The 27,634-nt window shown below is 38.7% G+C and overlaps 1 protein-coding gene across 2 annotated transcripts; it reads right to left on the minus strand.

The window, feature by feature from the left end:
• Nucleotides 1–300: 300 nt before the first annotated feature.
• LOC133865681 (actin-related protein 4) lies at nt 301–26,149 on the minus strand. 2 transcript variants are annotated; one of them, XM_062302110.1, is made up of 20 exons: nt 25,943–26,145; nt 25,765–25,856; nt 20,667–20,843; nt 20,498–20,571; nt 19,591–19,671; nt 14,785–14,845; nt 14,601–14,650; nt 13,651–13,705; nt 12,712–12,789; nt 12,550–12,603; nt 11,778–11,831; nt 10,408–10,468; nt 7,013–7,064; nt 6,726–6,792; nt 3,592–3,654; nt 3,425–3,487; nt 2,900–2,962; nt 1,975–2,039; nt 944–1,012; nt 301–691 (listed from the first exon to the last, which is right to left on the minus strand). In XM_062302110.1, exons 1-20 carry the CDS (start codon nt 25,953–25,955, stop codon nt 646–648), a joined length of 1,338 nt encoding a protein of 445 aa, XP_062158094.1. In that variant the 5' UTR covers nt 25,956–26,145; the 3' UTR covers nt 301–645. The 2 variants fall into 2 exon arrangements, with proteins under 2 accessions (XP_062158094.1, XP_062158095.1); XM_062302111.1 differs by lacking the exon at nt 11,778–11,831 and having other exon boundaries at nt 25,943–26,149.
• Nucleotides 26,150–27,634: the final 1,485 nt, after the last annotated feature.

Genomic DNA, 27,634 nt, shown 5'->3' on the forward strand with positions numbered 1-27,634 from the left:
TGATTATTTCCTATTTTTGTGAAAAATGTGTTTAATTTACTCCTAATTTAATGGACTGCACCAGCATGGAACTTGTAACGAGTTCCGGTGCCTTCGTGCCAACCACCTACATGCATTAGCTTACAGATCGAGTTGAATGGAGAGAGAGTGAAAGAGACCCAAATAATCTAACGAGTAATGCTAATTAATAGTCTACTATGTAAAAATCAGCCAATGATTTTTTTTTTTTTTTTTTAACAAACGTTGATTCAATGATTGATTTCTACTGCCACATTATCAAGCTGTAATCAAGCTGTATGATGGTTGTATAGCAGTTTACTAAATAGCATTATTCTAATCTTAAACTGTCTTCTTAGTGTCCACAACTACAGCATAATAGCTAGATGAAGTAGCAACTTTGGTGCAAACTTCCAATAATTTAAACAATGTTCAATGTGAAATCAGAACCAATGGGGGGGCATTAATCTATCTACGGGAATAAGGCAATGGAGCTACAAATTAAGCTAATGCTACAGTTTTGAGTAGTTTACATATCAGACACAGGCTTCTGAGCTTTTACAGGCCTGAAAAAGTTAAAAGTGTGATGAAGCACGTAAGGATCCGGAAGTTAATGCCTAAGCAAAGGGTACAAAGCCTCTGGCATGTTTAAGGGCATTTTCTTTGAATATAAGAAGCCCCATGTTCTTCATACCTGTTAATAATAGCACACAAAAAGTGAAATGATGAAACAACATATAAAAAATAAACAAGTATTCACTTAATGCTCAACACTGATTTTGTAAGCGCTACTTCAATTTTGCTATTTATTTATTTTTTTTTTCCAATAGATAAGTGAAAAATAAAAATAGAAAAAAAGGATTAAATTGTTCATCTAAACTCCTCCTCCAATAGTTAAATACACTGTTCTACGCGTGCGAAATCTCGGTGACAAGGTGAAACTTACTCAGCCCTGGAGAACCACATCTGCTGGAATGAACCAAGAGAAGCCAAAATGCTCCCTCCTATCCAGACACTGCAAAAAGTACTCGGCACCAACAATAAGTTAGACGAAGCGCAACAGTGCATGAATGTCGTATGCATACAAAAATTTCGCAAAAAACAATCAAAGAAAGACATGTTCTTTCACCAACGGGTCCAACTATACAAGTATAATATTCAAAACTTGAAAGGCTACACAGCACAAAAAATAGAGAGAAATGTGTCATGATCAATAGATTGAAATTGCTAAAGGTAGAAAGCCAATCAGATCCAAGTGTGTCGAGTATATGGAATTGGTCTATATATAGGTTGCCCTAGTCAGAAGACACCTAGTAAAACATGTTAAAACACTTATTCTATACAGAAGCATGAATCACATAACATCATGCTTCAATCATACAGAAATCCACATCCTCATCATGCTCCAAGCTTGGAGAAATCTAGAGAGACAGACGTGTCAAATTGATGCCACCTTTACACAGGGTAAAAAGGATGTCCCCTCGCTCAAGCAGCACAAGTAGTCCTCATACATCGTAAGATTAGATCTTGTAAGATAAGAAATTGTAAAGAGATTTGGTTTGTAACTACACCAGTCTTTGGTTATTAGAGTAGGCTTATTTACCTCAACATAGGTCCAAAGAAAAATCCGTTGATCTTTTGAGATGTAAGTTTTGGGCTAACCAAAGAAAAAAAAACCTAATAGATTTACCTCAACACCGGGAAATAATCTAATCCCTCAAAAACTACAGATTCTTTTCATAGCAATATGATGAAGCTTTTCAATCAATGTAAGTCCTGGGAAATTGTTGAACAAAATATTATTTCTAACTTAACTACAACTGGAATCACTGACGCTGTACTTAGGCTCAGATAAATATGTTGTCCTTTTTGTTCATATTATATATAAGCATGGCACATGTACACACCCGACACTAAGAGAGAGAGAGAGAGAGAGAGAGAGAGAGAGAGAGAGAGTTAAAGTAAAATGCATCCTACCTGAATCTCCTTTCTGTTGCATTTCCACTCGCCAATACTTTAACTCTAGCGGCTTGAGGAGACTCCTACACATCGAGGATGATATATCTCAGACATGCAAGATCTCCGGATAAACCATAAATTCTTCATGACTTTCATAAGGTGTGGTGTGGGTGTGGATGTTTTGAGGTGGGATCCACAAGATTAAAATATTAAGTTGAAGGCTTGAATGTTCCACTGAAGATTGCAGATGATAAGTTGGACGAAATTATTAGAATTGCTACTCAAACAATAAGATCACAGAAGTTACTTTTTTTCTTTTTTTTTCTAAGTAAGAAATGTTATTAAAAAAAAGCGTAAGGCGCTCCTAAGTACACATGTAGTATACACAGGAACAACCCAGCTAACCCACAAAACCCACAAAAGAGAACCCAAATACAGAAAACCCCCAACAAACACCCAAAAACAGTAGAAGCCTCCTCCAAAATACAGTAGAATCCCCCATCAAATACCCAAAACATGTCCTGAACCCCAACAAAACCCCCAATGAAACCCCCAGCACCCAAATGAAGACCCAAGAAATATCCCAAAAAATCCCGCAAACCCAAAACCCACAGAACACCCAAAAACCCGAAATACAAAGCATACCCAAAATACAGAGAAAAACCAGAGCTACAGGGGAAGAAAAAAAAAACTGCAGTGGTGGAAACACTAAGTTATTTTTTAAGTTACAGAAGTTACTTTTTAAGTTATTTAGCTGTGGAAACACTAACTTGTCATTTACTACTTAAAGCCTACTGCAAGATGAAACTAATCTATATAATCATTGAAAAAAGAGTACAAACCAAAAAGTTCACCAAGAGTTGGGAGGAAAACAAAATGAAAAAAATAAAGGAGAAGAAGATAAAAAAAGGCTGTAGGTAGTGCTTCAGGAAAAACAATATACTTCTAGCAAGTCTTTCTCAAGGCGTTCCTTCAACTGTTGCATTGATGCTGTGCCACCAGCAAGCTGTACATAAGAGAAACAGCAGAACCAAATTAGTTTGAAAATGCTCCAAGCTAGAGTAAACAAAGAAAGTTACCTCTGTCGGGATATATATATTGTGTTGTCTGATCCAGTTGTATTAAGAAATTAGTTTTTGTGCCTAATTGTTGTCTCTGAAATGCATGTCAACAAGTCCCACGGAAAAGATTGAATCCTTGATATAATAATTAGCCCAATTAAGCTACTATGAAGTGATACATTATAAAACTATAATACTTTTATCAATTTTTCCACCAAAAGGAAAATATTATAAGGTATCCAACTTAAACTAGGTTACACTCAAAGTTTTCAATACCTAGTTGCATTTTCTAATCTACAACAAACAAAAAACAAAGACAAGAATTGATGATTGGAAGTAGAATGTTACATGACATTTCAAGGAGGAAATTGAAAAGAAAAAGGTGAACCGACACATATTAAGTTTACCAGTATGCTACTGAATAGCTCTCTCCGAATATCCACGTCACACTTATTAATGCTCTCTATTACCTGAACATATTAAAAAGAAATCACTAATTGAAGAGTGATTGAAAAAATAATTAAAACGCAAATACATGCAAGTCTACATCCATAATGAAATAAAAGGAGCTTACCATCTGTGGCAAACCACGAACTGAAGGAGCAATCTCCGCAAAATTATCCATACCAGGAATTGCCTGAGGTTTACATCATTAACAAAATTTGAAACATGAACAAACACCAAAAGAAATAAAAGGAATTTGCATTACCGAGTAAATTAGACAAGTGCACAAAACCACTGAGATCAAAATATCAGATCAACCAGTTTGCAAATGTATATTAATCTTTTTGGTATGCGCACATCATACTAAAATCGAAGATCAGATGTTTATTGCACATGCACTTGTCAAGAAATGATCAGTCGCCGAGGTGAATGAAAATTAAAGGGGTTAACATTTAGAAACCAAATGTGCTCTTGTGCCTACCATGTAAGGATTTGAGATTAATGCAGCCAATATTTAGTCAAAACTAGAACTATAGAGCTCTGAAAAGCTAGGAATAAACATTACAGAATTCAACTGATCAATTTAGACGAACATTACAAACTGTTGTCAGAGGAATTTAAGAACTTTTTTTTTTTTCCCCTAAGCAATAAACAAAGGGAACCAGTCTTGATTCTATTGGAGAGGGGGGGGGGGGGGGGGGGGGAGGAAAGAGAGAGAGAGAATTTGTGGGAATGCTTTCATAGACATCATGGGAAGCAGCTCATTTAACTACATCACGTGCCCGAGAGATGGCACTTCTATGAACTTTGTTTGCTGTCCAATTTGAGAAGAGCTTGAGATGGTGGATGTCAGAGATTAAGGGGGAAAAGTGCCAATCAGAAATTAGGTCTTTGTGCTAGATTGCCATGATTAAGTTAGTGAATCTCCTTTTCAGGATGAGGTTCTGCTAGCCCATATTTGCTGCATGGGTCACTGCCATCAAAGCTGCCCGGGCTTCCTCGGAATTAACATCAAGAGGAGGAAGACTGATAGAACACGGTTGGGTGTGGGTTGTGAATGATGGACGATATGTCAGTGAGGAATGGAATTGTATTGAATAATACTCCGCTTAGGGTAGGAGTCACCAGCATACACACGAGGTGATTGATAATATTTCTCAATGAATCTCTTCCCCTGTTCTGCACTTCTACTTATAAGCAACTAATGGAAACCAAAGCAACTACCACTACTAGAACCCAATGCAATTACGGCTACATCTATTAAGTGATCCCAATCCTTTACTAATCTGATAGAGCTTGGTTATCACGATTCCTATTATAACCCTACTGATACTCAACTACTGGATAAAAGGTAAATCAGATAAAGAGATAAATCAAAGACGTTCAGCTCTGGCTGAGAATAGGGAGTCCAATTTATTCACTGAAAACAGCTGCGATGAAAGAAAAGGGAACCCTCATAGTTAAATCAAAGATAGCTTCAATGAAATTTTTTGGAAGGGGAGACCATTCTTTTAGGCGAGAAGACAGAGGGTGTGTTTGGTAAAGTTTTTTGAGTGGGTTTTTTTAAAAAAAAATATATATAGTAATAATTGACTAATGTAGAAAGAAGTTTTTAATTTTTTGTATGGAAAAGTGAAAGTTTTGTTTTGTAGTGGGTTTTTTTGTTTGAATAGTAATAAAAAGTAATTGGTATAATATTAAAAGTGAAAATGGTTTAAATGTTTTGAAGTTGACTTTTTAAGAAAAAATTGGGGGTCGGGAGACTCGGGAGAGGGGTTTGCCAAACAAGCCCAGATTTTCCCAAGCCCCCAAATGCTTGTGGCTTGTAGTGCGGATCTAATTGATCAAAGAAAAGACCTCAGGCTGAATGGAGTTATGGACGGTAGAGTTTCTAGCCATCCAGATGAAATCCAGGACGATAGAGGCAAAAATCTGGAAATGATGCACCTCCGCCGATTCCATAGAAAGAGTTGCCTGAGGATCCAAAATAGATTTAATCCAAACATGAATGGGCTGATCAGCAAAAATGAGGGTACTAATGGGCCATTTTAATTCATACCAAGTGATTCTAGCTACGTTGCAGCAAAGAAAGAGGTGCTCTACTGAATGCAGATGAGAGTGGCGGATTGAGTAGGTCAATCTTCGGGAGTAGATAAGTGGATGAATCTGGAAATGTTAGTTTGGTAGGCAAGATGTTCCAGGAAATTTTCCACAGAAATGTTTGAGTCTTTCATGCAACCTGAGTTTCCAGTGTGTTTTCCACACAGAATTAGATAAAAGGCTGGTACGAGTAGGACTCAATTGTTGATCAATCTCATGAACCAATAGATATATTGGTACTGCATTTTGAATCTTGTAAAGCCAAGAGTAAATTGGCTTTTTGATTGAATCTGGTGCTTATTCAATTAAAAATGTCAAAATAAAGCTCTAATTAACTAATAAAGGAGAAGGGGTTCAACAAATGTCATATCCAAAACCCAAGGAAGATGATATGCACACTGGGAATAAGCTAAAGTGCAGGAAAACTGTTGTTAGTTAAGAAAAGTTCTCATCAACCACATGGTGGTTACAAGTGAGCTATTCAGAACATGAATAGTATTACCAAAGCAATAAAAGCCAATTTCTCCACAATCATTTTTAAAAACTGTTGGCATAAAAATCTGTCACCCCAGCTAGAGAAAGTAAACTACAGCAAGCAAGCCACTGGAGACAAAGTCTAGAGACTACGCTGCAATACAGTTCCAAAATTTTCTGGCATAAGTGACAACATTTCTGTTCCTTAGCTCATAAAGGTCAAGTAAACAAAACAACAACAAAAATCCTTTCTCCACCCAATGATGAATATTTTCAGCATCACAACAATCAGACATCTCCAGAACTTCAAACTGCATCAACATAGATGAGAGACTGGCAAAGCCACATCTAATTTCTACTGTGTTCCAGCAAACGACTTATCTTTCAGTGTCTTACTAAAGCAGTGTAATAGAAAAGGTAACCAGTTAATAGGAAGTTAGTGTTAATAGAGAGCCAATTGGACTTTTAAAGGTAGAATCCAACTTGGCCAATAAATGAGCAAAACGACTTAACTATTTCAACCCCATAGAATCATAATAGACTAGACAAGGTTAATGTTTAAAGACAAATATTCAAAGTCTCAATTAAATGAAAAAGAATAGAATTAAATAAGATATGCACCCAAATTTACCAATTTATCTGAAAATATATATAAAAATCTGACACTTCGTAAATTTGCAAGCAACCCACCTGAACCAAGGATGGATTAAATAAAATATCAGGAATCTTGAATCTGTCAGCTCCAATTTCAATTGTCCTGTGTTATGTGGAATAAATAACTATACATCAATATTAGAAATAACAATTTAATGCTTATCAAGTAGTATAAAACTAGGTAATATTATGTTGTTGGGATGCCACATTGTGCCTCATGAATCCATAAAGGTTACAGAGACAAGAACCAAGAAATTCAAAGATGCAAAGCAATGAAACAAGATGTAATCTGATTACTGGTAACAAAAGAATATGGGACTTACTGGCCATCAGGTAGCTCATATGGTGTCATTGGAATGTTTGAATAAGCACTTTCTGTGACAACAAGGACACTGTATCAGAAGGCTTAGCATGATCAATGCGTTTGGAGCCTCAAAGATCAAAGCATTTCCCTATGCAGTGGAGATTTAATCTTAAGAGCATTAACAAGATTATCAAGGTTTAAATATAGAAGAACAAGACCTATTGTATATTGTCTATTGCTCATGTGAAAGTACTAATTCTTGGCTTCTCAGGCCTCTGTACATTTTCCAAGATTCTTTGCTTGCCATTATGAACTACCAAAATTCAATTTAACCTAGTTTTGAAAGAATTAATTTATCTCAGTAGCCCTTCAGTAGTTCTTTGATAAGCAAGCAAAGAAGTTTATAAAACGCGTAAAGGCGCCTCTAAGCATACAGGAAGTATACAAAAAGGACACCAAAATAGGAAAAAAGAGGGAAGAGAGGAAAAACATTCACAAAACCCAAAAATAGGAGAAAACCCAAACACCCCAACATAACCAGCCCACAAAACCCAGAGACTATTACATCACATCAGTGGCCCTCTTGCCTTGCCCAGGCTAGAACCAAAACCCCTGGCATCATAATTAATCGTGCACTCTAAGTTCACTTCACGACTCCCTTTAAACTTAGAAGTGGAGACCAGAGCCTCTTGACATTGCACCGCATCAACTTGAGCCATAAAGTCTAAAAAATCCTTCATATTCCCCTCGTGGGAGACCCCCAGAGTTTGAAAACAGAAGCTAAGATCAATCACTGCCCCAAGAGGACCACCAATCTCTTCAAAACTACCTCCCGTTGAAGATTCACCCACCTTTTAGAAAGACAACAAATGAGGACACCGGAGCATAGACTGGACTGAAGAGAGAGGAGACCCACCCACTTCTGACGGAGGAAGGACCGTGCCGCTTGGGAGAAGGAAGGCACACCGAAGAAGAGGCTAACAGACCTCATCTCGAAAAGGCGCAAGTGGAGACACTACCCCATCCCTTGCTGGTGCTGACAAGGGCTTGGCAGCAACCCCAAATAATAGCATAGGAGGAGCCATGGGAGCACTGAAAGCCTCTAAAACCTCTGCAAGCAAATGCTCATCCAATCTGCCAACCTTATGCTTCTGGGAGTATCTAAGCATTGACTTGGATTCCGACAGGATAAATAGGCGCTTCAGACTCCGACATCACAGGGAGAGAATAACGCAGCCTTTCACCTAATGCATCTGCACCTCAAGGGCAGTCGCCTAGAACATCCAGGAACGCTGGACCAAACCCAACTAGACCCGGAGACGGAGCCAACTCCGACAAGGCAAACTAGTCATGCTGACCAGCTCTGGCGGACTTCCATATAGCACCCAGCTCCAGCAACCCAGAGCTGGCCTCAGACGAAGACGGCAAAGGAAGGACCCCATCAACAAGCCTTACCGAGGTGGAGGCAGCCGACATAGGCCCACCAACGCCAAGATCTGAACACATTGGTGAAACAGTGAGATCCAGGCCCACCGCAGAGGGCACCGTTGAACCCACAGCGAGATCCAGAACTGGAGCAGAGGGCACCATTGAACCCGAAGCAGACCCACCGCTGGCGAAAGTCATAGATAGAGGTCGAAGCCGCCAACACTCCTCCAACATGCATGAAAAGCACCAAACCCGAATCTCCAAATGGCCCAGGAGCAAAGTCAGAAGGCTTGGAAGAGGCCTTGGAGCCCAAACGTCTAGACCCAACCCGAAAATGGGCCCTTCTTAATACTACCTTACCCTCTTAAACATCCGACCCACCATTAAACAACTTGCCTTGCGTTTAAGCCTAAAATGCTTTAGGCCCAACCTCGGCGCTTGCCCAAACAAACCACTACCCAAAAAGCTCAAGAAGGTTTCTAAAAACTCTTGCCTTCGCCTTCTCTAAAAGGTCACCATCACCCTCTGAAACCCTACAACACGCCAGAGCACTCCTGGAGCCATCAATAGCACGAGGGTTGTTGCCTAAAGGATAAAGCTAATGCTTCTCCAAAGCACAACAATCCACCGGCTGCCGTTCCACCGCCAAGCACCCCATCCTCACCGGAAAATGCTTCTCCGAATCACCTCAAGCCATCGCATGCTGCGCTTCTACCAGCTCTGACACAACGTATGCAGCACCGCACTGCTTCCTAGCACCCTTGACAGAGACAGGAGCCGCCGCACGCACCACTTCTGCAAACAACAAAGACCCAGCTGCCTTACCCAATGTCTTCCCAGCATCTTCAAAAAAAAGCAAAGACTTTAGAGAACTTGCCAGAGACACAACTCCATCCCCGCCCACCACGACCTTCAGGAAACAGAACCAGACCTTTTCGGCCACCCACGTCATAGACCACCACCTACAAGAAACGACCGAAACTATTTCGCACGATGGTCACCTTAGACCCCTCCCTATAAGACTTCACGAAATCTTCAAATCCAGGATTACGCAAAGCCTCTTCCAGCATCGACAACAGCTACACGATGCAACGAAATCCCAAAAGGATCAACCCTACGAAAGCTTTCCACTTTTCCACAACTTTGAGCTCTGCAGTCCCAAGCCCCACCGAGAACAAAAACGACTTAGCCTCCACATAGAATCAGTTCTCCATATCCCCAAAGGGGAGCGAAACCAACACGCCACCACGCACCACTCACAAGACCACTCTCCAAGGTGACAAACATCCTACCGGCAGCTCCAGCCGAAACTCTCTTTTCTATTTCTTCTTCTTGTTTTGTCTAGGAAGATAAATTTATCTTCAAACACCCATGAATAAGGATACCAAAATATATATTCCCAAATGTATCCACTAGATGGGGCACCTTTGATACATTCCTTCCAACAATAACTAACACTGTTCCAACTCATGTCAGCCATATGCCATGATCCAACACATGTCCACACAAGTTCGAGTCCTCTAAGTGTCTAATGCTGCACAATTAAAACATCAATTCTATATAGAAAGTGCTTTGCTAGAAATTTACGTGTGAGGATCCAAGATGTGTCAAGCTACAATCCATTCCTAACCCAAACCCCTTAAAAAGTAACAAAATGGGGGGAAAAAGGTACGAAAGAAATAAGGGAAAATCAGGTACTGGTCCTATCAGCAGGAGTTGGGGAACCCTTTCAAACCTTTTTTTTTTAATTTATTATTTATAAATAGTACCCTTTCAAATATCGAGGAAAACATCCGAAAATGCACTCCCAAATTTTATGAATTGCTACAAGAAACATGCTGGCACACAAAGCAGTAACCGCATAAAACAAACACATTACCCAAATAAGTTAAGCAAAGATATATCAATCTCCAATTAGAAAAAACCTGACGGGCAAAAACAGAGTAGAAAAGCAGCTGGAGGTGTACATATGGGAGGAACACAAACCATCATATGGAGTATCTGGGGCTCGACATACACATTCCTTAATATCACTAGCGATTACCCTCTGCAATAGGAAAACGATCAGAAAAAAAATGAAAGGGTACTCCTAGCATATAAAATATAAAGGATAAATCATCTTAAATAAAAAGACATGCTCCTCCTACTCCCACATTTTACTCCCTCACCCGGACGTCAGGTTTCCACTATACCAAACCAAAGCCCATCTGACAGAATTCTTGTGCACACAATCCAAGGGGTTTTGGGGAGGTATAACCCTCACCCTCTTCTTCTTCTTCTCTAGAGCCTTTTACTGTCACAATCCAAAGGTGCAAATCGCTTTTCCTGGGTGAATGGAATGAAATCCTTCAAAATCCTTTCTGTGAGCATTGCGTTTTCTTCATCCTTATTTTTAGCGACAGCTCAGATCTCCTTCCTAATTTGGTTGAAGGACCTACATAAGGAAGGAGAACTCCCCTCAGATCCTCATGCATTAGAGAAGAAGAAAAAAAATTGAATTCCAAAGGAGTTTCGGAAAACTAAAAGCAAGGCAAGAAATTGGTTGAAGGACAAACATAAGGCAGGAGAATCTCTCTGGACCAATTTGTGCTTCTGTATTGTACACCCACATTCTTGTAGCTTCTTGGGATGGACGGTTGGTGAAAAGTGGGGTGAGTCAGAGATTCAGCAAGCTACTGAAAACTTACAAAGTGAGCCATTTTTTAATAAAGCACATTAAACAAATCAATTTAATAACAAAGTATGACCAATGCCTGATCTGTCAGAACAAAGTAGAAGCACAAAACAGAGTGATAGACGCAGACAGCATTGGTCATACTCTCAACCAATTTCTTGTCTTGCTTTTAGTTCTCCAAAACTCCTTTGGAATTCAATTTCTTTCCTTTTTTGGCTTCTCTGAAACTCTTTGGAACTCAATAAGAAGAAAAAAAATAATCACGCTCAAGGATCTGAGGGGCGTTTATCCTGCCTTACGTAGGCCCTTCACCCAAATTAGGGAGGAGATCAGAGCTGTCGCTAAAAATAAGGATGAAGAAAACACAAGGCTCACCGAAAGGATTTTGAAGGATTTCATTCAATTCACCCAGAAAAAGCAATCTGCACCTTTGGATTGTGACAGGAAAAGGCTCTGGAGAAGAAGAAGAAGATGGTGAGGGTTATACCTCCCAAAAACCCCTTGGATTTTGCGCCCAAGAATTCTGCCAGAAGATGTCAGAAAGCAACCCTATTTTACACGTTAAATGGATGCTGGATAGTGGAAATGAACTGTCACGTCAGGGCATAAGGTTGGGGGAGTAAAATGAGGGAGTACGGGTAGCATTTCTCCTAAATAAATAATTAACTGTGAAATCACAGACCTGGGAGTAAAGCCTGTAGCTTTCTGTTGTATTTGGAAAATCAATGTCTACTGTCTGAGATTCAAAAAAGTTCCAAAGATTGACAGTATTGAATAATGTTAACAATTGCACCTGATGACTTAAAGCATGAAAAAGCATACAACTGAGGCAAATGTGAATGCAAAATTAGGAAATGTATAACAGTGCTTTTCATTCAAGATAATAATGGAAGGCAGAATTAAGAATCTCAATTTATCTAGTAGTGCAACAATAAAATGTATTCTCAAACCAAGAAGCACTGTAATAAACCAAGACACATACTGAGAAGCAACAATCTTTTTGGTAAATGAAGACAAACCTCTTCTGATAATTTAACTCTAATCTTAGGCAACAACCAACAACTTTTTGGATTCCAAGGGCCTTTGATTACAAGCAGAACGTCAGATTATCAAATGGGAAACAGGTATCTTAGGGTCAAATGAAACCAAATCTCAGTGCCATCATTCCCGTTTGGACCAAGTGAATACGTTGTTAAAGAAGTCATTAATTTTTACTGAATCAGAATAAGGTCTTATGTTTCTGACCCCCAAAATTAATTCTCACATGAGCCTTCTCCAATAAAGCTTGGAAGCTACCTTACCATGTGGGTATAGCGAGAAGTCAAGACAGAGAAGGTGAGGGAAGACATGAGATTGAAATATGATACTTTCCAATTCCATACCACAAATAAGAGAAAATAGAATTGAAAGACTTATGCGCACAAAAGAGACTACCACTAATAATCATTAAATACCTGAAACTCTCCTGGCCGAGTTTCCTTTCTCTTGAATGAATATCTGGGTTTTATCTGCAACAGACAAGAAGAAAACATTCTGAAACTAAAAGGAAAGGAAACTAAACAACATGAGACAATTGATTTGTCTTTCAAGATAAAAAATTTATTCTAGCCACTTACCGTGATACCTTTGCTTTCCAAACTTTTCATTAAGCAATCACTCAGATAGTCTCCTCCAATTGCAGAGGATGCCACAGCCTATAGTTGCAAATGCAATAACAAGGCAAAGAATCTGTTACAAGCTGAGAATAGCTTTATCAAACTGTAACATATGGGCATTAACAAATATTGTCCTTTCATATGCCGGAGGATCAGGAGAGGGCCCACATTATAGACATATAAGGTGAATGTTCATTTCTAAAAGTGAAGCTTATATCACATCATTGAGTAATGTTATTGTGTGAAAATATCGAATATGTCAACAAAAGACTGGCATTGAAACTTAAAGGCTAATAACTTTTATACAATAAGTCAGCATAATAGTACAGCACCTTTTTAACAGATACGTGCTCTACACCTAAAAAAAAAATATAGAACTAAAGTCTGAGCATAAATTGCTTCAATGAAACATTGTTTTTCAGGAAAACCATAATGGCATATATCCAACCAAGAATGCACATGTACATACCTATGCACACACGTACATATTGAACAACTGTCTTGCAAATAAAGGACAATACGATTTATTGAGAAGTTATCACAAATATCACATGAAAATAAAAATATAAAGGAGCACCATAAAAGGGAAGAAATTTTTCAAGCACATAAAGCTACCAACCCACATATTGATATATTGCACAAAACCTTGGTTTTTTTTTAAAAATAAATAAATAATAATAATAATAATAATAATAATAATAATAATAATAATAATTAAAAGAAGAAAAGAAAAGGAACAGTAATCAGATCCTCTCAAAACCCTCTAAAGTCACATGCAAGAATCCCATGTGTAGAAATTGGGTAAAAACTGAGTTTGTTTGACACGTAAACAGAAATATGAACTCAATAAAATTGTGAAGCAAGTCATTCTTTCTTTTGGTTGGAAGGTGGGCAAAATACCTTCTGAAGAACATAACCATCATGCACTGGTGCAACTGTAGTTGATCCTCCACCACTGAATTAGTTTGTAAATATAGAAAATATCATACATTAGTTTTGCATCTAACATATATCAAGAAATATTAAAAGAGGATAAACATTAGATCAAAATATAAGTGAAAAAGGAAAAACATAACAATTGCGCATTGGGCATTTTTATTGACTTACAAAAAGACGAGAAGATTCTACTCAACAGATTTCTTACATGGAGAACGACAGAGAAGAAATAACATTCTTTTAGATTTCAAAAAATTACTATCATAACGATAGATGAAAGAAGGAACATAATATCAATCAATAAGTCAATTTCTTTTGACTCCAAAATATTGAGAATCGATTAATTCCCTTTCAAAATTGTGCTGAAAAATATACTAAGAACTTGATGAAATTCATTGTACAAACTTCTAATACCACTGCAACCGAAAGCATTTTGCAAATGAAACCAAACTACAGAAATGAGGAGTGCACTGTTGTAAGATATCCAATACTCTTCGTCTTTTTGAGCTCATATATGCATTTAAATATCTATTTTTTTCATGTATTTCTTTCTCAGCTTGGTGATACTTTTTTGGTGTCTTAACGGTGTAGCCCAACATATGAAAGCAAATTCAAATGTTTTTATTCCACCTATAAAAATTAAAAGGAAACAGTGTAACAAAAAAAGTAACTCAAGAAAAGGTTAGAACCAACATCAAACTCCTAAATAAGCCCCAAGAAACACTAAAATTCAAGCAATCTTACTCCATAGCATGGAACATCTCAAAATAATCACAGAAATACAATCCAAATATGATATACAAAGTGGCCTAAACTAAAAGGAATGTCAAACAATAACACTTTAGCATTTGGTAGAAAGGTAATGCAACAGAAGAGAAACCAATACTGATACTGTAAAATTACATATATCCTACCAGTCAACAACTAATGAGGTAGCACGTCCTGATGCAAAAGATGTGAGAACCTGGCATCAACAAGCACTCTAATCAATCACCATACTGACATTTCTTGATAAAAGGAGAGGAAAAAGAGCATATTCATATTGACAATCAAAGTGATTCAATTTGAAGTGAGTTCATGGGTCCACTCGGGGCATACAGCATTCTTGGCCAAAAATAGTGCGGGAACTTTGTACTTTTCAAACATAAGCTCTGCCGTCCTGCCAGATAGATGAAAATCAAACTCTTTTACTAAACATAAAGAAATATCCTAAAGAATAAAATACAAGGACTTAAAACCATAAATATTGGCCATCACTAAAAGAAATAAAGCTTTATTGAGTGAGGTTGGTAGAATTATTTATCGTCAACAAATAAATAAATAAACTGTTTAGCAAATATGCAAAATTAGAGCCAGATAATGAAGGAATATAGCCGTATGTGACAAGAACCTTTATTTTGTAAAGATTTTATAAAGAAACTACTAATCAGCTACCATGCTTTCCATCAAATAGAACTTAACAATATGTGCTATTTAAACCATTAAATTAAACTTTCCTCCATTAATCAATCCAATCTTAAATGTTACAAAAGAGCCTATTAGCCTAATACGACAGCACTTATGCTCAAACTACATACAACATTTTTATACAACTGGCACCCTGTTCTCGACAAATTCAACTAAAATGCATTTGTGTAAGATCATGCCACTTTCTAAAAGAGTATTATTAAGTCTTAGTTTTTCCTAATCTTAAATCTTAAAACATTTCCAATCACCCAAATTAACATCATCACCTCCACAATAAGTTGCTTTTGCACTTTTTCTTAAGGTTATCTTCTCATGAAGCTTCTGAAGAAAGTATGATTTCAAAGCTTTATATCATCCTTTCTTAAATTGTAGGCAACCCATCTGAGGCAGAGAGTGCAAAGGTCAGCGCTTAAAAGGCTTCGTCCAAGCTTATTCACTTTTTTTTAATAAGAGTGATATCATTAAAAGCGCAACCCAGTACACAGGGAGTACACAAGAGAAGCGTCTAAGAATGAGAAGAAAAAAGTATAAGGAAATCATTAAAGCTAATCACTAAGAGAGCTAAGAACGCAGCAGTCCAAGAAAAGAGAGAATAAAAGAAAGCTTTGAGCTCATCTATCGTCCTTTCTTGGTCCTCAAAGTTTCTATCATTTTGTTCCCTCCACAAGCACAACAAAAGGCAAGAAGAAACCATCTTCCACACATCAGCACTCCAAGAGCGTCCGCCAGCAAGCAAATAAATTAACCACTTGAAGAGGCAACCCAAGACAACCCAAAGCGGCTGAAAATAGCATTCCATAAGGCGCATACAACCTCACAATAGAGAAGAATATGGTCCACAGACTCCCCATTCCTTTTGCACATACAACACCTATCAATCACAATGACATGCTTCTTCCTATGATTGTCCATGGAGAGAATCTTCCCTAGAGCCGCCGACCAAGTGAAAAAAGCCACTTTCAAAGGAGCTTTGGTCCGCCAAATACTCTTCCAAGGTAAACGAGCTTCCTCTTTACAAGCAAGGACCCTATAGAAGGATCTAACATAAAACTTCCCTATGTGAGAAGGGTCCCACCAAAGCTTGTCTTCCCCTTCCCTTCTCACTCTAATGGAATACAACAAAGTGAAAAAGGAAGGCAAGACATCCACCTTCCAGCCATGAGCCGCTTGAATAAAGCTAACATCCCACTGAAGGGAACCACTAGCAGGGTCCAAGTGAGCTGCAACAAACGCATATTTTTCACGAGCAATGCCATTTAAAACCGGGAAGGCTTATTTAAGGGTCATCTCTCCGCACCACACATCATCCCAGAATTTGATCTTGGACCCGTCTCTCAACTCAAATATGGCATGGCTACAAAACGAATTCCACCCCTTCCTTATATTCTTCCATAGCCCCACCCCGTGAGACCCAGGGGGATCAATAGAGCACCACCCACCCCGCGCACTTCCAAATTTAGCATCCACAATAATTTTCCACCATGCCTCTCTCTCATGCATATAACGCCACAACCACTTCTCTAAAAAGACCCTATTGAAGATCCTCAAGTTCCATTCCCAAGCCTCCTTCAGAAATAGGAGAGCAAACCTTGGACCAACTAACCAGGTGATATTTGAAATCTTCACCTAAACCACCCCATAAAAAATCTCGATGGAGCTTCTCTATACAATTTGCCACAGAAGCAGAAATGGGAAAAAGAGACAAGTACGTAGGAAGATTAGAAAGAGTACTCTTTATAAGGGTAATCCTACCACCCTTAGACAGATATATCTGCTTCCAGCTAGCCAACCGCCACTCAATCTTTTCAACAACACCATCCCAAATAGACTTCGCCTTATAATAGGCCCCCCAGTGGAAGACCAAGGTATTTCATGGGCAAAGACAAAACCCCACAACCCAAAATGCCAGCCAATCCATCCACATTATCGACACAACCCACTAGAACCAAAACAGACTTAGCCAAGTTAACCTTAAAACCTGAGACAGCTTCAAAGTACAAGAATAACACACGCAGATAGCGAGGATGGTCAAGATTAGCCCCACAAAAAAACCAAAGTATCGTCCGCGAACAACAGGTGTGAAATATTTACCACCTCAAAGCCTAGTTCCCACAGAGAAGCCGGATAGAAAACCTCTGTCAATGGTAGCAATGAGCATTTTACTTAAGAGACTCCATAACAATAACAAATAAAAGAGGAGACATAGGGTCTTCTTGTCTCAGCCCGCGAAAGCTACTAAAGAAATCAGACGGTGTCATTTACCAAAACGGAGAAGTACACTAAAGAAATGCAATGCGCTATCCAAGAACACCATTTCTCTCCAAAACAACATATTCTCAACATATACAACAAGAGGTTTCAGTTGACATGATCATAAGCCTTCTCAATATCTAGCTTGCAAAGCACCCTTGGTTCATCAGATTAGATTTGACTATCCAAACACTCATTTGCTATAAAAATTGAATCAAGGTTTTGCCTACCTTTCACAAAAGCATTCTGAGGTTTCAAGATAACCTTCTCCACAACCTTCTCAATCTATTCGCAAGAACTTTAGCAATGATCTTGTAAACTCTACTCACAAGACTAATAGGCCGAAAATCTTTAAGATCCATCTCCTCAGACTTCTTCGGGATTAGAGCAATAAAAGTAGCATTAAGGCTTTTAACAAACTATGAACATCAAAGTCTTAGAAACCCCCATGATATCAGTCTTGATCACATCCCAGCAATCTTGGAAGAAAGCCATAGAGAAACCATCAAAGACCTGGAGCCCTATCTATGTTCGTGCCTTTTACCACCTCTAAAACCTCCCTCTCCTCAAAAGGAAGTTCTAACAAAGAGGCCTCCACTGCATCCAAAGAGTCGAAAGCAAGGTCATCTAGACTAGGCCACCAACTATCCGGTTCTACAAATAATGTCTCATAGAACTGAGCAGCATAATCCCAAATAACCAGTTGATCGGAAGAAACTAAGCCGTTTACAGAGAGCGACTCTATGAAATTGAACCTCCTGTTCGAGTTTGCTACCCAATGTAAATATTTTGTGCATTTGTCACCCTCTTTAAGCCAAAGAACCCTTGACTTCTTTCTCCATCTAATCTCCTCCTGAAGAGTAGTTTTTTCCAGCTCATTAACGACCAAACATGTCCTTACCTTCTCTTCAAAAACTAACCCATGCTCTTCCTCCAATATATCAAGAGCACTCAATTCTTTTTTTTGAAAAGTCCAAGCAAGCTTTTTTAAGGAACTCCACAATACCAAATACCTACTCGTTCCACCTCTTTAGATCAACCTTTAAAGCCTCAAGTTTATTCACTTTGAAGTTAGTACATGTGATGCAAAACATATTAGAAGAGGACTTTTACAAACACTTGATCATCAAGGAACACTAAAGGAAGCCTAGACGTCCATAAGTTTGATTATGTGACCAATCTTAGTTGATTTTACTTGTTGTTTTCTGTCTTGAACTATAGTATTTCCTTCTGATAAGTCTTTTAATCTTTATGTAATAACTCATGCGACTTTTTTATTAGGCATGTGACCACTACATGACAGATTTAGAACCGTTGGATTAGATTCGAATTAGTGGTTGTGATCGTGTCTTAATTAGGGCAGCCAAATTATTATCTTGTTTAGAGTTTTTTGAAGTTGTAAGAGCAGCTTTTTCCAGAGAATTAAATCAACTCTCAGCCAACATTTGTGACTTTTCTCTCCCTTTCTCTTAGGGATTGAGTTTGGGTATTCTTGCTAATTTGATAGCTTGAACTAGCTCTCTAACTTCCCCTCTTAAACTCTCATTTTCTTTCATTCAAATTAAGAATTGCATCAACATGGCAGTTGTTGGATCTTTCCAGACCAGAAGTACTTACATGCACTTTAATCCAAGTTATATGTGTTGAACAAATAGATTGGCTGTTCTCTCATAATGAACAACGCCAAAATTTAATTGTTACAAGAGTTATCAGGACAGAACCTTAACAGTTAATGAAAGTTATCCTAAGGAGTTACTCTAAAATTTGCAAGTCCTAAGAATTTTTTCCCCCGAGTTTCAGCTGAAATTCTTGATGCAAGATAACCTTTTGTTGAACTCTCAGTTTCATTTTGCAGAACATAAGCACTAGAACTATATTGTATCACAGAAGACATTGTTTATACAAAAATAATGTCAACATATTTAAGCAGTGTTCACTCAACAGTTACCAATATCTGTTCCTCAAAAGTTTTGAGAAACAAAAAATAACAGTTATAACTCGGGAAATAACTGACAAAGAAAGCTGCAAGGAATGACTCCATTAAGTCAATTCTCAGAAGCTCTAAAATAACCATACTACTCACATAAAGATTACAAATCCACGAAACTGCTCTAAAATGAGTTGATAATGAGAAGCACTCATCAAATGTATCATCAACTAAGAAAATATTACACAGTGCCAGATCACCTTTCTCTTTGTTGTTGAGTATTGGAAGATGGTTCTGCGAGTAGCATTGGATGCTCTTTAGGATCAATCAATAGGCATTCCCTAAAGCAACAGGGTGACTAGTTACAACATACAGAAACATAATTTGAGAAAACAAAAAATCAAACAGTATAAGATGGAAAGGAGGTACGAATTTCTAGGCTGATAACTGATTTTGTTTTATTGATAAATAACAAACACCTCTGATGGGTTTTGAACCCACAAGCAAACCACCGCCCAGCGTGCAGAAGTAGAGGTGTTATTTGAACTAGAACTCATTGGTCTAAGCTGATAAATGATATTTTTTAAATAAAAATGCTTTCACATAAGTTCATAACTACATATGAAATTTGACTGTGTTCAAGCAGGAGAGATGGCATGGTTCTATATTGTTTGAAATATAACATAAAATGTAAAAGTACATGCATAAGCAAATACTTGTAAAATTTAAGAACTTCTACACATCTGGAGATCAAGCCCAGAAAGTATGGCCTTGAAATGCTAGCATAGAAACATATTTTCAAGAGAGAGAGAGGGCAATGACAATGGGATCCTTCAGACTTCACCTCGTCTATGGGTGGTAACACTCTGGGCTTCTAATATCATGTTTTAGGAATTGGAAACGAAACATTACAGGTACAATGAGGCCTCATTTCCTAGTCTATATAATGGGTCAACATCGATGGTTCACAATCTCTTCTACAGTATTATCCTACCACTCAAGATGGAGAAATGACATAGTAGCTTTGCCATATCTCCAAACTGCAAGATATCATACGTTCATCATTATTTTCCAATCATATAATATTTGTATAATTTATTAGCACAAGCCATCTCTATTTCATGAGCACCAGAAGAGAAGTAGATGAATATGACCCTCGGTCATTACCTAAAAGCATGGTCCCATATGCTGTCAACCATATCCCAGTCAAGAACAACTCCATCCTTTATGGGTGACAGCACCTAATAGACAGCAGAACAGATAGTCAGAACCTTAAAACATGAAACAATCTGGAAATAAAGTCCCCCTATTAACAGATAATAACTAGAAAATTTACCTCCATATGATCCCGGCGAAAACCTAAGGCTTGAGATCCAACAAACAATTTGCGTTTTCCCTTGACTTTTTCAGAATCAAGGGTTCTGACAGTGTTTTTAGAATCTACAGCAGATCCAGAATTATTTTCAGTTTTTTCAGGGTCATCCACTTCCATTTGATCAATTGCTCCGACAACCTTAACAAGCATAGACATATAATAACATTAGTTTTTAACTGCTTTACATGCTAGAGAATAAAGAAAAAATACACTACAATTTCCAAGAAATTAAATTTGTTTAATACATAAAGCAAATTCATTAAAAGCACAAGGGGCACAACTCAAGTGTACAGGAAGTATACAAGAAAAAAACATCCAACAATATCAAGAAAGAGGAAAGAGAGTGCAAAAAACTACAAAGCTAGAGATTTTGAGAAGGGCATTGACAAAGATCCACTCAAAGAGTGATTTAAGAAAACACAGTTGTAGCTCGCAATCTTCAAAACTCCAAGGATTCCTTTCTCTCCGAATGTACCATAATTAAACAAGGGATTACATGCCAACCAATATTAAAATCATTCCGAGCAAACCTTCCTTTCCGGCATGCCAATAGCTCCACCACCCTTGTGAGCATAACCCACACTACTCCAAACAACTGAAAAACCAAATTCCACAACTCTCCTACAATATCACAATGAAGGAGATGATCAAGTGTTTCCCCACTCTTTTTTTTTTTTGATAAATAAGAGAATTTCATTAAAAAAGCGTAAGGCGCCCCTAAGTACACAGGAAGTATACACAGAAGCAAACTCAGCTAACCCATAAAAAAAAACCAAAAAAAGCCCACAAGAAAACCCCTAACAAGCATAATAGAAACCTCCACAAAATAAGAGAAACCCCCAAAAGTAACCTGCGAATACAAAAAGAGCCCCTAAGAGCACCGAAACCAACCCCATTACCCCCAACAGGACCCCCTAAACCCAAAGGAAAAACCCCAGAACCCGAGAAAAACCCAAGAGAAACACTCCACAAAATAAACCAAGCAAAAAACCGAACCCGATGAAAGACCCACAGACCCACCCAAGCAACAAAGGCACACAACTCTACAACATAAAGTCCTTTCCTATCCTACGCCTAGCGGAAGATTTATCGTCGCCATAGTTGATTGAGCTATGCAGATTCAGGAGCTCCCTCTTTCCTTTAGACTTTTGGCGCAAAATCATCTTGTCACGCTGAAATTCTTCTTCCATGGCATCCCGAATGGCCAATGCCTTGTCCCCAAAAGCATCCTCTAACGCCCAATCCAAAGGCGAAACATCCCAAAGATCAACATCCTCCTCCCAAACCACAATCTCCCCATTATGATCAAAGCCGATCGGCCAATTCCGAGATTGGGAGAAACTATTACCCTCAACGGGTGAAGAAGTGGAGCAACCTCTAGGAGGGGAGGAAGGCCCTAACATCACTACATCGAAAACCTTCCGAGGCGAATCCGTAGTGGCTAGCTTCCCCACTCTTTTTACACATACAACACCAATTCATCACTATGATGTGACGCTTACAGAGATTATCCATAATGAGACCCTAAGGATGTTGTCCAAGTGAAGAAAGCCACCCTTAAAGTAGACCTCCAAATGATCTTCCAAGGTAAAGAGGAATCAATTGGAATTTCCTTTTGTATATGATGAGGAGGTGTGGTTTCGGGGAGAAATGGTGCTCTTGGATAGCGCATTGCATATCTTCGATTCGCTTCTCTGTTTTGGTAAATGGCTCTTCAGCTGGCTTTTTCAGTAGCTCTCGTGGGTTGAGGCAAGGTGACCCACTATCTCCTTTTCTTTTTGTAATAGTCATGGAGGCTTTGAGCAAAATGATCACTACTACTGTTGATAGAGGTTTTCTTAGGCTTCTCTGTGGGTTCTAGGCCTCCAGGCGTGAATATCTCGCACTTGTTGTTCGCGGATGATACTTTAGTTTTTTGTGGGGCCAACCCAAATCATCTCCGCCATCTCCAAGTTCTACTCTTATTCTTCGAAGCTGTTTCTGGTTTAAAGGTTAATCTGGCTAAGTCTGTTTTGGTTCCTGTGGGTAATATGGACAACATGAGTGAGTTGACTGACATCTTAGGTTGTGGGACTTCCTCTCTGCCCCTGAAGTATCTTGGTATTCCGCTAGGGGCTTTTTACAAGGCAAATTATATCTGAGATGCCATTGTGGACAAGATTGACCGTCGGTTGGTCAGTTGAAAACGGATGTATCTTTCCAAAGGTGGCAGGGTCACCCTTATTAAGAGCACATTTTCCAACCTACCTACGTACTTTTTATCCCTCTTCCCCATCTCTGCTAGTGTGGCTAATCGCATGGAGAAGCTCCAACGAGACTTTCTATGGGGAGGGATTGGTGAAGAATTTAAATATCACTTTGTTAGCTGGCCTAAGGTTTGCTCCCCGATCTCTGCAGAAGGGTTGGGTATCCGTAACTTTAGAATGTTCAATCGCGCTCATCTAGGTAAATGGTTGTGGCACTTTGGTATTGAAAGAGACGCTTGGTAGAGAACTATGGTGGAATCCAAATTTGGCTGTTTACGGGGTGCTCCCATGTTCCCGCAGGAGCTTTTGAGGTGGGATTATGGAAGAATGTTAGAAAAGGTTGGGAGACTTTTTCAGGCCAAACCAGATTCGCAGTAAGGGATGGGACCAAGATTAGCTTTTGGCATGATCTGTGGGTTGGGGATATGACTCTCAAGGCAGCTTTTCCAACTCTGTTTGGTATAGCCGTTGTGAAGGACGCCTCTGTTGCAAATAACCTAGAGCTTTTTGGTGGTTTCAACCAGTGAAACGTGAGCTTTGCTAGAGAAGCGCATGATTGAGAGGTGGATTTTTTGCTTCTTTCTTCCAGATGATGCATTCAATTATAGTTAGAAGCGGTGGCGAAGACAAGATTTGGTGGGTCCCTTCTAAAAAAAGGCCTATTCAAGGTCAAGTCTTTTTTCCACTCCTTGACTTGTCTTATAGGTACTCACTTACCCTGGAAGTGTGTGTGGCAGACTCAAGCTCCCTCAACGGCAGCCTTCTTTTGTGGTTGGCGGTTCTTGGGAAGATCCTCACCTTGAACAATCTCATAAAGCACCATGTTATCATGATAAATAGATTCTGCATGTGCAAGAAGACAAAGGAGTCTGTGGACCATCTTCTTCTCCATTGTGATGTGGCTTCTACTTTGTGAAATTCTCTTTTCAGTCGCTTTAGGTTGTCTTGGGTTATACCTCGACGGGTTATCGATCTACTTGCTTGTTGGTGGTCCTCAGGCCGATCGATGAGTGATATAGTGTGGAAAATGGCGCACACTTACATCTTTTGGTGCTTATGGTGGAAAGGAATAACCGGAGCTTTGAGGACGAGGAGAAGACCTCTGAGGAACTTTTATCCTCCTTCTATCACACTTTGTATCTTTGGACTACGGCTTATGTGTTCCCCTTATCTTTTAGATTTCTTGATTTCCTTACTTGTTTCTTTAGTTAGGTGTTTCCTTTTGTATACTCCCAGTGTACTAAGAGGCACCTCATGCTTTTTTCTTTTTTCTTTGTTCTTTTTAATCAAAAAAAACATTGGCAAGGAGAACTTTAAAAAAAGTTTTAACTTTAAGTATTGTCTCTTCAAAGGAATCCAGCAAAGCTTGTCTTCATCCCCAACCCAACCTAACATAGTACAAAACATTGAAAAGAGAAGAAACCACGTCCACCCCTCAATCATGCACCAAACTGATAAAATTCATATCCCAATGCACCTCTCCATTGTGAGCTAACATGCGGTTAGCCACCAAAGCATCCCTATCTTGAGCAATGCAAAATAACACCGGAAAGGTTTGATTTAGAGGACGTTCCCCACACCAAAGGTTGTGCCAAATCTGGTCTGAGCACCATCACCCACCTCTATACTAACAAAACAAGAGAAGGCATCTCAGGCCCTCTTAATATGTTTCCAAAGACTCAACCCGTATGGCCCCATGATGACATTAGAGCACCAACCTCCCACCTAACTACCATGTTTTTTATCCACTACCTATTGCCAATAAAACTCTCAGCACAACATACCTCAATAACCACTTCCCTAAGAGAGCCTGACTAAAAGTTAACAAACTCCTAATTCCAATCCTCCAAGATTAAGGGTAGTAAAAACTTCTTCAATGTCCAAGAAATTATATTACACTGGACAATATATTTTGCATCTAACACCTGAACAGAGTAGATTAAGCCACATCGCCATCTTATCACAGAAAATTCATGTACCCATGTCAACAACTATGACGGTCCAATTGTTGGTGCAAGAATGCTACCGAGACACTAGTGTGCTGCTCGTAATGAACAAGCACCATGCATAAGCAATAATTTCCCATCCCTACAAAGAACAGCCAAAGCCACCCTCCAATATCCACAAAAAATGCAATAGATTCATTATTAACGAATCTAACAAATTTAATAATAGTTCCCCTTGTTGTTGATCAATTCAAGGCATAGAATTCAGAAGGCTTAAACCCCACCTCTAGCCTCCCCATACTATTTGTTCAATATAAATTACCAGAATCGCTACATTTTTCACAATTGTTTAAATTACATCAAAAACAGAAAACTTTCTAACTTTAGGCACCAGTTTCATCATGTTCCCTTTATCTTATATAAGTAGTGCATTATGTATTGGTGGCCTTTGTGTATACTTCTTGCATGCTTAGAAGCGTCTTACGCTTTTTTAATGAAATTTCTTTGCTTACCTATAAAAAATAAAAATATCAATAACACACAAACTCGTTTAATAGCTGAACCAATAATAGCTAAGCCAATTTCAATTTCTGCACTCTCCTAGGCAAATTCATTTAATAGCTAAGCCAATAATAGTTTCCATATCCAATTTCTAAACTCTCTTAGGCAAAGTTTAAAGCATGGTCTAAAATCCACAAGCACATAGCTCAGCCAGATCCAATAAATACGTAATTATCTGACATTAAGGCTCCGTTTTCAACTGATTTTCCAGTATTTGACTACCACCCTAAAAACATTTTCCACGGTTTGGTTCGCATTAAAACATTTTCCGTTCCAGTGAAGACTCTCGGACGCAGGAACACTTACAGAAGGAAACACAGCTTTGGGCGCATCTTCGCCGGCGTAACCAGCTTTGCAGGTGTGCGACCCCAGGTCGATTACTATAGCTGATACCTCATCTGTAAAATTATAAATATTCGGGAAAAAATTAAAATTGAAAGCGTTAAAAAATGAGAAAAAAAAATATGAATATTCGTGCACTCACCGCCTCCGTACATGGCTGCAGATTTGTCACCAATCTAGGCGGCGATTAAGGGTTAGAAGAGAGAAGGGATTCAAACCCTAGAAGAACGTTGGTGTTTCTTCTGTTTTTTGGGCTTTTGTTGGGTGAGTATTGGGCGTTAGCTGCAAAGAATTTGCCCTCAGATTTAAGGCCTTCTCTTTAGACGGGCTACCTCGGCCGAAGGACCGAGTGGGCCTTCAGGAAAATGGGAGCACACGCGCTAATTCAACCCCCCACTAAAATAGACCTGACTCTGAAAAATGCACAGTGTCTGAAATAGTTTGGGCGTGCACGGTTGTACCAGACCCACTGGAATTAGGCTTTGGATTAATTTATCCAAAGTCATGGGCCTCCAAGCAAATTTTGTGACATCTAGCTCAACTATCTAATGCTTGGGTTGAAACCAACCGGCCGGTCCAAACCAAACCGGTATCCATCCATCACCCAAGAAGTTGCAGACGTGCCAAAAAAAAAAAACTGTATTAACTTCGGCTGTTGCCAGCCTTGACGTCTTCAGGCTCGTGTTCTTTGTGCATAGATAGTGAGAGTCAGAGTAGAAAGCAAAAAGAACAGCAATCGGTTGATTGTGACAAACGACATCCCGTTTCTCATGTTTTTTGTTTGGTAAAAGATTTGTCACAAACGTTGAATCATTTAATTTAAAAAGTATAGTTAGAATTATAAAGAATTCTATAATCCTTTGCAGTTGTAGAATTTTAAGATTTAGATTCCTCTACAGTTCTTTGAAAACTCTACCTTGCACCTTATAATGAATTAAGATTTAAAAATAATAATTAAGATTTAATGAACATTAACAAATAGAATCTTTAAAAAGAACCATTGTTTGCATTTAGATAAATAACTAAAAACAAGTTGTTTTTTCTTATATAAAATAAGAAACCTTTTTTTTTTATAATTAATTGCAATTTATAAAAAAGCGCAGAGGGGCGCAACCCTTATACACGGAAAGTATACAAGAGAATTTCTAGAAGGGACAAACAGTGAATAATTTTAAAAAGCTTACATAAGTAAAAACATTCAAACTATGATGGGACGCTATCCAAATATATAACGTATTAAGCACACGCTTCCGTAGCTCCACCATAGATGTATTTACATCTTCAAAAAGCCGCGCATTCCGCTCCCTCCAAATACACCACAATAAGCACAGAGGAGCTAACCGTCAAGCTTCTTTAGCACGACCACACCCTATCGCGGGCCCCTAACTATTCGACAACTTCAACACCGATCGTGGCATAACTCATTCTACCCCAAATAAAATAAGAATGTAGCTCCAAAGATCCCGGGTGATTTCGCAGTGAAACAACAAATGATCAATAGACTCCCCACTCTTCTTACACAAACAACACCACTCAATCACTATAACATTTCTCTTACGCGAGTTATCATGCGTTAATATTTTGCCCAAAGCAGCTGACCAAACGAAGAAAGCCACCCTTGTTTGAGCCTTAACACGCCATGTATTCTTCCAGGAAAAATAAGGAAAATATGGGCCATATTTCATAATAAGCTCTTCATAGAAGGATCTCACCTCAAATAAACCTTTTTTAGATGGATTCCACACTAACCTGTCGCCCTCTCCATGTCGAGCTGAAACGGAGTATAGTCGATCGAAGAAAGAAATGACCATATCCATCTCCCAATCCTGAATTT

Source organism: Alnus glutinosa, chromosome 4 (genome assembly GCF_958979055.1).
Source record: "Alnus glutinosa chromosome 4, dhAlnGlut1.1, whole genome shotgun sequence".
NCBI classification, from domain to species: Eukaryota; Viridiplantae; Streptophyta; class Magnoliopsida; order Fagales; family Betulaceae; genus Alnus; species Alnus glutinosa.

Excerpts from the sequence above, each read along its gene's own strand:
- LOC133865681 (XM_062302110.1), bottom strand. Across the intron at positions 19,672-20,497 it reads ATATGGGACCATGCTTTTAG|GGAATGCCTATTGATTGATC; the intron begins GTAATGACCGAG and ends CTGTTGCTTTAG. Across the intron at positions 11,832-12,549 it reads CTCGGCCAGGAGAGTTTCAG|ACAGTAGACATTGATTTTCC; the intron begins GTATTTAATGAT and ends TTTGAATCTCAG.